General features: G+C 41.5%; 1 protein-coding gene across 2 annotated transcripts in view; it reads right to left on the minus strand.

Annotated features, from left to right (window-relative positions):
- Positions 1 to 12,661, minus strand: part of LOC149158284 (influenza virus NS1A-binding protein) — a 190,686-nt gene that overhangs the window by 85,770 nt on the left and 92,255 nt on the right. For both annotated transcript variants that reach the window (XM_089436173.1, XM_089436172.1), the window contains exon 7: positions 305 to 381. In XM_089436173.1, the coding sequence (XP_089292299.1) occupies positions 305 to 381 (77 nt within the window). The remainder of the gene's footprint in view (positions 1 to 304; positions 382 to 12,661) is intronic.

The following is a 12,661-nucleotide window of genomic DNA, read 5'->3' on the forward strand; positions in this document are numbered from 1 at the left end:
CACCAAATCAACAGACACAAAGACATTGAAAAAGGTCGAAGTGAAATTTGGTCAGCAAAAGAGGCATAATTAGTCAAATATATTGAAGCTTAGTCTGCAGCTACGTTGGACTTGCAAATACATACTAAGTTACACAGTTAATTTTGAATTACCTATAAAATCCAGTATACAATGACATACAGCAACTCCAGCCAATGCCTAAGACAGCTATTCCTTGCAGGCCAAGTAAATTACTGGACATTACATCATAAAGTATCATTGTACTTTCTGAAATTAGACTTCATAGGCATAAATTCTTACTTACTTCAAGTATTGCTTGCCATCAAAACCACCCAGAGCATATAACGCTCCACCCAGAACTGTTCCTGCTAAAGCAAAGCGCTGCCAAAAAGCAAAATCCAGGCAAGAGAACTTAGAGAAATTATATTATAAAGTTACTAAAGAGGGAAGTATTCCAATCCAGCCCACACATTTTCAATAGAAAATAGAAACAAAATTCTAGCAAATGTACTGCAATATTTCATTGAACAGAAGACACGTTGCAAAGAAAACTTTTAAATTTAAAAAAAAAAAGGATAAGTCAATGCAAAATACCCACTCATTATTACTGTATAGATGGAGGGTATGAGGCATGCTAGTCAGTCTGAATTCAATGTCCCAGCAGCAAGTGAAAATTGCAATTTTATTTTAACACATACAAATCTCTTCCTACCTTCTTCCAATATCCAGATCAGAGGTTCCTAACTCTCCTCATTCAGGTATGTTGCTGCCCAATCCATCATCCTGAATATGTGAAAGCCCAAAGTATCTAGATGATAGAATTGGTAACTATGATAACTATGAGGTCAACCACTGTCACCTCGCCAACTCTCTTCTCTGTTGTTTAGGCCCGCTCTCCTCCAACACAAGGGTGGATTCCCTAATTAGGGCTACTAAAATTCTAATGTTAGTGGAATTCTAAGGCAAGGGTATCACCATCTATACTACATCCAAGACCCACAACCTCATATGTATCCAAGCCACCAACATTGAAAAGAAAATTGAAGGTGGCACATTATTAACATATGTGCCCAATTTGGCATTGCATAGAGTTAGAGATATAATTCAATGAATGAAGGTATCGCTCCAGCTATGAAGGCAATGAATTACGGCTTTGTTCAACAATTCTTTAACATATCATGTGAGCAGCCCACATTACAATCCCACTTTGTGGATTACAGATGAGGGTCACTTTATGTGTGTGACATTGAATCATGGCCCCCCTCCTCAAACGCATCATGTAACACTCTCACATATGCCCTCAACACTTAAAATCTGAGCAAAGGACCCCACATAGTATAATATGATAAATCCCCTTATATAATGATACACTTTGCATGAAGATGTGTGCCCTTTTCAGCACATGTTGGGAAAATAAAGCTTAAGTCTAAATGAAAAGAGGGGATCACTAGGCTTAGGATAGCATTCTCACTTTCAATGAACATAACTTTATCTAGGTATAAAACGAGGGGTTCATAGAAAGCGGCTTCACATGTGCTGTCAAATTTTTGTACCATGGTGGTAAAGATGGTATCTTCTTAGTACAAACAGCCAAAGACATAATAAAAAGAGAATCTAAAAGTGGTGTCTTCTTAGTACAAACAGCTAAAGTCATAATAAAACGAGAGTCTAAAAGACAACCATGACAACATCTACCAAAGATACCAAGTAGCACCTCACAACCATCAACCAATGCATCAAATAAAACAATAAACTATAACCTCGAAACTCCATAGACAAAGATATACCACAGTGAAGAACAAGAACCCAACCATGATAAACCACCACACAAGGAGAAAGCACAAAAAAAAAATTGTACCATGGTGGTAAAGGTGGTATCTTCTTAGTACAAACAGCCAAAGACATAATAAAAGAGAATCTAAAAGTGGTGTCTTCTTAGTACAAATAGCTAAAGTCATAATAAAAAGAGACTGGGCAGGCAGATTGCACAGTTTTGGGAATTAGTGAGCCGGGCTGAGGGGTTTTGCACTGTTTCAACCAACAGCACAATTCAGGGACGCAGAATAGACCTGGTGATTGCACAATTGCGCAGCTCAGGAGCTCAAGGGTTGAGCTTGAGCTCAGAGATTGTGCAATTACGCAGATCAGGAGCTCAACGACTGGGCTTCAGCTCAAACATTGTGCAATGCACAGTTGAGGCCAGGTTGGAGGGCAGGATTGCGCAATTCTGGAGGCCAAGGTCCGGGCATGAGCACTGGAACTGTGCAGTGCATAGTCCCAGAGGCAAGAATTGCACATTGTGCAGTGTCAAGGGGTAGGGTTGCAACTTGAGGGTTGAAACTGCACAATGCATAGTGTCAAGGTGCAGGGTTGCAGCTTGAGGGTTGGAACTGCACAATGCGCAGTTGAGGAAGGCCAGATGAGGCTAAGTTGCTAGGAAATTTCTGAAATTTGGCTAAGTGTGGGATTAGTGCTCTGATGTGAACAGTGATGTGACTTGACTATTATGACACAATTAGAAGTTTAGAACACTTGACGACTCATCAACATAGATCATCAAGGACATATGGACAATACTTTTCCCTCAGTGCGACAACTTTACGATGACTTATGACAATTGCGACACCAAAGATACACTTTGCAACGACCGTGACAACACTTGTGCAACAGTGCTTAAAACTTTGGAAATAAGTGCGACGGATGTTTACACGGTTAGATCAACGATAACCCCTTGAAACCACCAAAACAAGCTTATACACATTGTGCAACAACTAACGTGCGAAAAGACAACATTTCGCCTTTCTTGCAAAAGGGACCAAAACAATTAAAGAAAACACGTGAAATGGGTCTCAATGATTGCGACGACAATATACAAGACCAAGGTAGGCTCTGAAATTTGGTGCAGGCCAAAATTTGGAGGGCGTTGTAGCAGCGACAACACTTAGCGACACACTGGTAGAATTCCAGCTTCTCTATCTCAATTAACTCTTTCGTGCAGGGTCTCAGTTCTTCAGGGAGTATTGATTCATCGTGCAGATCACTTTGGCTTCCCCACTTACCCTATAAATAGACATGGTCCCCTTTGTGCCTCTCTCGTTTGAACACAAGCATAAGATTCAGCAATATCGCAATGTTTCGAATCAGAAAAGGTAGTGAAGTTTGCAAGCTTTAGATTTTCAGAGTATAGTTTTTCATCTTTAGTATTGCTCCGCTGCCAACAGACCTGGATAATACCCTAGCAGAGTCACTACAGGAACACAAACATTGCTTCGCTGCCAGTGAGCCTAGACAGTACCCCAGCGCAGTTGCTCACTTCACATCTCTACGCAGCAAGCCTTTCTCTTCTTTTGCCTTTATTTATGTATTTAAGAGGACTGTGCAATGGCACTTATTCATTTTGTGGGTGGAAGAGAAATCTCGACTTATTGAGAGCAGGAGAGGTTATTCCTTCAAAGAAGAAAATAAAGACCATTGATTTAGGTTTGCTCATTTATAGTTTTCCCCTTTATCCTCATCTACTAATTGGATAAGCGTAAAAACACCGAAACACAAAACCAAGTGTGGCATAAAGTTTCCAAAATAGACACAAGTATCATGGTTTGACCAAAACCCTGCTTATGGACGGATCGTATTTTCTGTCGGAACTTCATCAACCAAAAGATGTAACAAACACAAGGACGGAGGACCAAAAGTTAGCCAAATGTTGTGGTGTCACAAGACACTTTTCAATTCAACCACATGCAAAGAAGCCGAAAAACACGTACACACTCGATGTTTATTTACACAAACGAAAACAAAACAAGACCAACACACAATAAGCAAGAAAAGAAACTATGTACATAGGGCAAGGCACAGCCCCAAATCATCATTGAAAATAATGTTTTAAGTCTTGGCCATTAACGAGAAGAGAGCCAATCCTCCCGTCTAGTGATTGCAGACTAATATGTGTGTTGGCCAAGCTTTTTGTGTATGATAAGTGGTCTGATCCACAGGGATTAGAACTTAGTGTGCTTGCCTTTGTCCTCGTAGGCTTTGTCCCACTTCAAGAATAAGTCACCCACACTGAATTCATTCTTCCCTGCAGAATTCTTGTCGAACCACCTCTTGATACAACTCTGGTGAAGTGAGAATTTTTCTTTTGCTTTTTTCCTTTCTTCCTATAGCTTGTGAAGGGTGTTTATCCTATGTTGAACCAATAAGCATGGCTTGCCTTGGGATTCCTGTGAAAGTTGAAGGGAAAGTAGGTAGATGTTTGAGGGTAGGATGGCTTCTTTTTCGTACACTAGGAAGCAAGGAGACGTATTTAGAGCGTTTTGGTGTGATTTGGTCAGCCCATAAGGCATTCACCAAAGCAGAGTGCCAGTTCCTCTATTCAGAGAAAATGGTCTTTTTGATAATGCAGATGAGGTTCTTATTTGTAGACTCAACAAGACCATTTCCCTGTGGATAATAATTAGCTGAATGTTTCAATACGATTCCATTTTCCAATGCAAAATCATATAATTTTAATGATGAGAAATACGTTGCATTGTCAAAAACAAGTGAAGTCGGAATGTCAAACCTGGAGATGATATTCTGCTTAAGGAAGTTGATGACTTCCTAATCATTCACCTGTTTGAGTGGAATTGCTTCTACCCACCACGTGTAGTCTATAGCAGTAAGGATATAATGGTGTTGTTTTGACGAGTGCAGAAAAAATTCACCAATCACATCTAAGCCCCATTGTTGAAATGGTTTTTCCACTGCAATAGGCTGCAATGAGGCCACTCACTTCCTTTCTTTGTCAGCACACCTTTGACAAACCAAACACTTGCGAGCGTAGGCATGAGCACCTTCGAATAATGTGGGTCAATAGAAACTGGCCCGCATAACCTTGTGTGCAGTTGTCTCGTCCGCGAAGTATCTCCCAGTTGGTCCATCACAGAGATCACGCAGTACTATCTCTGAATCGTGCGCTTCCAAGCACCTGAGCAGAACTTTGTTATGGTGCTTTCTGAAAAGCACTCCATGCACCAATTGGTAAGATAATGCTTTGAGCCTGAGTGCCCTCTTTTGCCATGTGGATAAGTGAGAGGGCAAGGTGCCATGCTCAAGATACTGGCACACATCCGTGTACCAAGTGTTTGTGATGGTAGTGGGGGAAGCTCGCTGAAGATTATACATTTCGATTTCATTATCCCATCCTAATGGATCTTCTTCTTTTGCATCTACTGCTTTTGTTGCTAGCCAACAAAGACCATGGCCCTTGATCATGTGAACTGGCTTGAACTCTAAGTCATACTCCTGCAAACCAATCATCAAGTTCACTCTTCTTTCACCCAGCTCTTGTTGAACAAATAGTGATCTAACTTCTAGATGCAGCACAAAGATAATACAATGATTTTTTAAGAGATAGGGTCGGAAGTGCTTCACCGCCTTGTAGACTACATAAGCGTGATTGTCAATGGCAGGGTAGTTGAGTTCGGGTCCTTGAAGGTTGGAACTCATGAAAGATATTGGTCGCTCATTATTCTGATACTCCTTTTGTGTAAGCACAGCGGAGAGAGAAGTATTAGAAGTGAAAGTGTAAAGCAGAAAACCTTTGTTGAAATTTGGGTTGTACAAAGCAAGTGCGTCTGTGATAGCTTGCTTGATATGGGAAAACACATCCTTTTCCCTCTTATCCCACTTATATATTGCATCCTTCCTTGCCATCTCCTACATGGGTTTCACGATCTAAGCGTAATCATAAATGAATTTGCGAATAAATGAATTTGAGGAGAAAAATTATAAATGAATTTGCGGAGAAAATTTATCTTTCCCAGGAAGGACTGCATAGCATTTTTGTTTACTGGGAAGGTAATCTGCGTTATAGCTTTGACCCTTTTCGGGTCTACCTTAATCCCACTCTTCACGATAATATGGCCCAAGAGATTACCCTCAGACACTACAAAAATACTCTTCTTGGGATTAAGAGATATCTCATATTTCCGACATTCCTCGAACATTTTCTTCAAATAGCATAGGTGGTCAGATTTTTTCTTGGAAAACACCATAACATCGTCTAGATAGACCATTATCCACTGCTTGATCAATCCGCGAAATGTGATGTCCATTGGGCGTTGAAATGTCGCACTGGCATTTACTAGCCCAAATGGCATTCTTCCAAATGCGAACAATCCCCACTTTGTGCAAAATGTTGTCTTAAGTCTGTCAGGCTCTAAGACCAGAACCTAGTTGTAACCAGAATACCCAACTAGCAAAGAAAACATTTCTGACCCCAATATTGTCTGCAGTATCTGTTCCATAGACGGCACAGGGTAGTCATCTTTGTCTGAGGCTCGTTTAAGTTGCGGAAATCAACACACAAGCGGATTTCCCCGGACTTCTTTCTTATTATGACCAGATTTGATACCTAGGTTAAATGTCGCACTTTATATATGATCTAAGCATCCAGCAGCTTCCTTAAGTCCTTTCAAATCAAAGGTTCAAGCGTCAGATGTACCTTTTGCAGCTTTTGTTGAAAAGGCTTGGCCCCTTCTTAAATCGCAATCACGTGCTGGATTATTCGTGTGTCATAAGTTTTGAGCTCGTCATACATCCACGCGAAAATATCTTGGTACTGCTTGAATAAGCGAATGAAATCTTGTCACTCATGTGGTGTGTAGCAAGTATCGAAATTAACAAACTTAAGATCTTTTTCTGTTCTAAGATTTATTTGCTCATGCAACAGCGTTGAGCTATGGGTTTTGGCGTTAACTGGCCCCTTGAAGCGATTTTGCAAGTCATACAGCTTTTCCAATGATACCACGCCTTTCGACATGGGGTTCTCTTTGTTTACGCAAGCTGCATTCTGCAACACTTTCTCGTGCTTGTCTTCGTCGATAGTTGCATCTTTGAATACATCAGCATTCGCCATGAAGTGTAGTATATGTTGGTCATCATTGAAAACGAGTAAATTAGTAATGATGTCGAGGACGGATGGTTTATAAACAATCTCTACAGAAAAACCGTCCCTAAGCAGTGATAACCTAGCAACAGCATTTGCTAATGCATCCGCAGTTGTGTTATGCATCCAAGGAACAGAAATGATATTGAAAGCTTGGAAATGAGAAATCAAACGCCATACCTCTTGTTGATAACCTTTTAGATGAGGTGACACATAGTGTATAATATCACGTACCTGTCATATGACAATTTCTAAGTCACATACTGCCATGAGAATTCCAACATTGAGGTCAATGGCCCTTTGTAAGCCCAAGATGAGTGCTTCATATTCAACGGTGTTGTTTTTGCACTCGAATTCCTAGTGGCTGAAGATCAGATGTTTTCTCTGTCGCGAGTCTACTAAAACACAACTAGCTCCAGAGCCCTCCTACGTCTTCGAACCATCAAAATAGAATGTCCAAACATCATATGTACAAGGACTATGTACTACACTAGTACTACTACTACTACTTACAGTACAAATGTCATTTTCACCAGTTGGACTAAGGAGTTCCAATTGTGTGTCATGTGGACTGGGGATGGCTGAGAAAAATAGCACCCCATATCAGTTTCTAAGAAGCAATTTCCAAAGATAAGATCCGCAAAAGCCATTGGTTAATTTTTACCTTCGAGGGGAGTGAGAGTAAGTTTCATGTAAGGCTCTGAGTTCACCCAAATTTGATTGTTTCTGCCCTTTTACAGAAGCCATAAGTGCGACCAGTCCGTAGCAAAATACCCTTGTAATTTGTTGGATCAATCTCTGCTCAACAATACACTGTATGCTTCCGGAATGTCCATAATTACTATATCTATACATTGATGAACTCGTTGGTCGGATGATAAGTGTATAAGCACATTTCTAAGTACACCAATAGCATGGAGAAGAGTCATATCTGGTTGAACGATTTGTGCATCTATTTTATCCCATTTTGCATTGATTTTCTTTGCTACAGATAAAGGCATTACGTTTATAGATGCATCGGAGTCGACTAAGAAATTGTGCACATTATAATAGAAAACTTCAAATGTTAACAAAAATGGAGGGTGGAGTGTATTTGCATACAATGTTAAAGCATTAAGTATGGATTCTAGGGAACCAAAGGACTTGCTAGATCCTTTCTGCGAAGAAGCATCATTACCTGAGCCAGACTGTTCAAGTGCACGGACAAGCAGTTCCTGTTGGCTCACGATCTTTGTCAGTTCAAAAAGTGAGATATTTGTGTGAGCTTTCTTCATGTCATCCACTATGTTATAATCAAATGCAGGAGACATTGTCGAAGTACCTGGAGGAGTCGCTTAATCTGCTACTTCCGGAATGATGGGCTTACTTTTGTTGTTTGCGGAAGTACTTTTCGTTGTAGCCACATTTCCAGACTTGCCCTGAGTGTTCTGGGTTGAGTTGATGATCTGAAAATGGGGCACTTAGGCTTCTTGTCTAACTTACAAGAACCTGACCCACTTCCAAAGCTTAAATATTCCCAAATCTTTATGATTAACCAATGCGGAATTAAATATGTGCTTGAAAATCAGGTGTATGCTGGTGTTTATTTTTTGACTGTTTATGTGCTCTAAAAGTCTGTTGTTTATGCTGATATAACATGCATATAACAGTAAAATATCACAACAAATAACAAACACATAAGACAACAATTTAATTAGGAGTTCACCCAAAACTCTTGGGCTACGTCTCCATGAGCTCTAGTCAACTCAACTAGGCTCTCACTCTGGTGCTTGGCTCTGGCTCTGACTCTCGGCTCTGGCTTCTTTGGCTCTGGCTTGGCTTTCTGCAACTTTCAGCTCTCTGGCTTTTCACTTGACCTCCAAGTGACCCCAAAGACTCCCTCAGTTGCTCTGCGCATTAGCTTTTTCGCTCCCTCTTCTCTCTTGCTTCTGCCTCCTTTGAGGTACTTTTTCGGTTGTTCGGCTACCCCAGCTGTTTCTTTGCGTATCATCTTTTTGCTCCTCTACGGCTTCACTGCTCCTTGTCAGTTCGACTGGCCATCTTGCTCTATTGCTTCAAAATGCATCATTTCCTGTAAAAATGATCGATTGCAGCGTGGCATGAGGATCTGGAGCGGTTACAGAGGTTTTGGGGCCTTCTCTTAGGCAAAAACCCGAAAACAGAGAAAATTTCATTACACAGAGATTTCTAGAAAATACACTATTGGACGTGAAATTCCATTCAATCGCCCCTAAAATCCCTATCAGGTCTGCCATTGGCGTTATATCGCATCGCATAAGCGTTTTGGGTAAAATCCCAAATACACAGGAAATACGTGAAAACCCCAACAGAACTCTTTCTATCGGACTTGAAAATTTATCGCATCCACCCTAATATCGCATCGCATCCGCCTTTGGCTACTATTGCAATCCCCACCATTGATCTGTGGGATCTTCGATCAACGGTCGATATCCAATTTCGGGCGACTTAGGAGTAGGGAGGTTACCCGCCTGAAAAGGCGGTTTTCCTCTCTCCTCTGCCAGCCACGTGTCGACCAGTGTGTGGGCTCGGGCGGAGCCAGCGCAATACTGCGTTCCACCTGAGGTCCGCCTGAAATCCCGCCTTTATGGAACTCAAATAACATGGTGTCGTGTTTATAATTCCCTTTCGGGTCCGCTTTATCACTTCGGGTAATTTCCTTTGTATTTCAGTTTTTACACCGAAACGCGCTTATACACAGGAAAGTCCCTTTATGGCGGAACTCAAATGTTATGAAGTCGTGCTTATAAATCCGTCGGTTCCGGCATGTTATCGCCCCCTTATATCGCTGCGACGCAACATTGCGATCCGATATATCGCAATCGCAAGTCGCATTGGTTCGAGGGTCCATCCTTTGCCTCGTGGCATTGCCGACGCCGATCATATCGGCGATCGCAATATCGTATTGCCCGAGGTCCCGCCATCGAACACAGGCCTATCTCCGACCTAATATATCGGAGATCGAGTGTCTCTTCCCTTTCCGCTTAAGTCCATCTCTTGGACCCTTCTCCGATGCGATTTCCCTTTATAAGGGTTTTTCTGCCATTTTTAGGGGATTTTGCCTCTTTTTCCAAATAACAAAGGGCATTTTCTTTCTATGATAACTTTTGCATTCTAAGTCCATTTTTGCCCATTCAAGTTGCATTAGATTCAGAATGAAAAGATCTCTGCCATGGAGCTATTTCCAGGAACTTCCTTGAACTTTCATTTTCCTCTATGAGGAACACTTAGACTTAGGAGTCTATCCAAAATCCATTTTGGATCAGTTGACGGCCAGTGTGATCTTCCTTAGTAAATGCTCTTTTAATTTATGCTTATTCAACTCTTGTTCGGAGGTCGGCCCTTGGATTCTCAAGTTGTATCGAGTGTTTTGTTGTTGGGTTGAGTCCTCACTCGATGGCTGTTCTTCAGGGCTCTTCTTCTCAGCTGCAAAAACACAACCCAGTGTATTCACTGCGTGTCTGACATTTGCAGTTTCTTCAACTGTAGCTCGAGCTCTATACAGACGTGGTCGGCTGGTTGATGTTACTGCCAAAGTTAGTAGCCTTTCTCAACAAATTGAACCTAGGAGGCTTGTTGCTCACGGTAGTCTCGCTTGACCATTGTTTCAATTCTGCTAGCTCATTTGATAGAGACTTTGTTGATTTGGGTAGCATCAGATGTGCTCTAGCCACGAAATTTGGTGGAAAGGTTGGGGCACATAAAATCTCCAATACCCAGAAAGGGTTTGGGCAGATTCTAAAAAGATCAGGAGATATTAAAATAATTAATAATTTTAATGGAATCCCTAAGTCTAAACTTAGGGGAAATAAAATATTAATGTGTATTAATATGAATCTGTGTTAGAATGGTCCAAAAGACATGGATCAAGCCAGATCTAATCTTAGCCGTTGATTAGGGACTTAATCTCGGCCGTTGAGATGTCAACAAAAAAAGTATAAGTGGAGGCTTGAGGGGCACTTGGAGAACAAAACACGATGAGGGAGACCAGTCAGTTCAATTTCTGGAGCAGGGTTTGGTGAGAAATTGAACTAGTGGTCTGGAGAGCAGTCAGGAGGCAGCAAGTACGGGAACAGAGAGATGGGAGATCAACGCAAAAGAAGCAGACGCAGGGTTTGCTGAGAAATTGAACCAATGGTCTAGACAGCAGTCAGGAGGAGCAAGTACGTAACTGAGAGACGGGAGATCAGCGCAGAAGAAGCATACGAAGAGCCAGAGAAAGCCATGCAGAGGCCGCAGAGACTACAAAGCTAAAAGGGCCCGCGTCATCCATGCAGAAGCTGCAGGAGTGACGCAGAAGCCCAAAGAGGCTGCGCAGAGCCTCAGTAGGCTAACGCAGAGGGTTTCAAGCTATAGCATAGCTCAGTAGGGCCTATGCTAGGTTTAGAAAAGTGTTGGAACTTTGTCTATCTGTGGGTAAGCTAGTTTGGCACCCTGTTGTACAAGAAAATTGTTGAATAATAAAATCCTCCCTTACTGCACCGGTTTTCCCACATTGGGTTTTTCTAGGAACATTAGTCCAAAATAATTGTGTCAATGTGTGCATATGTTTATTTTTGTATTACAGTGTGATATCTGCAGAAGTATTTATTTTAATGTTTGTTGAAGTAATTTCATGAATAACTTATGATGAAATAAGTAGGAAAAATAAATTAGTTGTTGCAGTGATAGAAATTTCACATGGTATCAAAGCAAGTAATTAGAGACAGAAAGGGAAATTCAATTATGGGTTGAGAACACGATGCAGAGGCATCCACCTCAGGGGACTCATGCAGCTTTTCAGAAGATTGCACAAGAGAGAGAAATTTCGATTTAACTATGTTGGCTTACAGGTTGGAAGAAGAAGTGGCATGCATGACTAGTGTTGCATCATCATAAGTATGGTATATAGACAGTGAAGCCTCGTGGCATATGACAGCAATCAGGGAGTGTTTCTCAAAATATCGAGAAAAGAAGATGAACTTTCAGATCACCATGGGGAACAAGGCAAAGTGTACTCCAGTAGGAAAGGGTACAATAATTTTTCAGACAGAATCGGGAGAGCGGTTCTGTGCCACAAATGTGTTGCATGTGCCAGGATTGGGGATGAACTTACTTTCTTTTCCCGAGTTGGGAAAAGAAAGTGCAGATCGAGATCAAAAGTAATAGGTTGTATAGATTACAACTAGAATCTCCAATGGCACTAATAGGCAGTCATGGGGACAGAGACTTTAACAAACTATGGCACAGAAGGATGAGTCACTTGCACCATGGAGCTCTGAGAATTCTTAGGAGCACTATAATAGGAGTTCCGGATCTGAGTACGGTACGAGATGATGTATGCAAGGGATGCGCTCTAGGAAAGTATGCCAAGGCGACATTTCCTAAGAGCAACAACAGGGCCAAGAGTGTACCAGGATTGATACACTCAGATATCTGCAGACCTATGTCCGTCAAAGCACTTAGCGGTGCCGAGTATTTCCTTACCTTCATTGATGACCACTCGAGGAAAATTTGGATCTATTTTCTGAAAACCAAGGATGAGGTTTTCTGTCGATTCAAGGAGTTCAAGGCTCTAGTGGAGAATCTGACAAGTAAGAAAATAAAAGTCTTGCACGTAGATAATGGTGGAGAATATGTCGATAAGGACTTCACTGATTATTGCACTAAGGAGGGCATCAGAAGAGAGTGGACAGCTCCCTACAATCCGGAGCAGAATGGGGTGGCAAAAACGAG

This window comes from Pinus tabuliformis, chromosome 5_2, assembly GCF_031772625.1.
Source record: "Pinus tabuliformis cultivar Carrire ecotype Pingquan chromosome 5_2, CPIR1, whole genome shotgun sequence".
Classification (NCBI taxonomy): Eukaryota; Viridiplantae; Streptophyta; class Pinopsida; order Pinales; family Pinaceae; genus Pinus; species Pinus tabuliformis.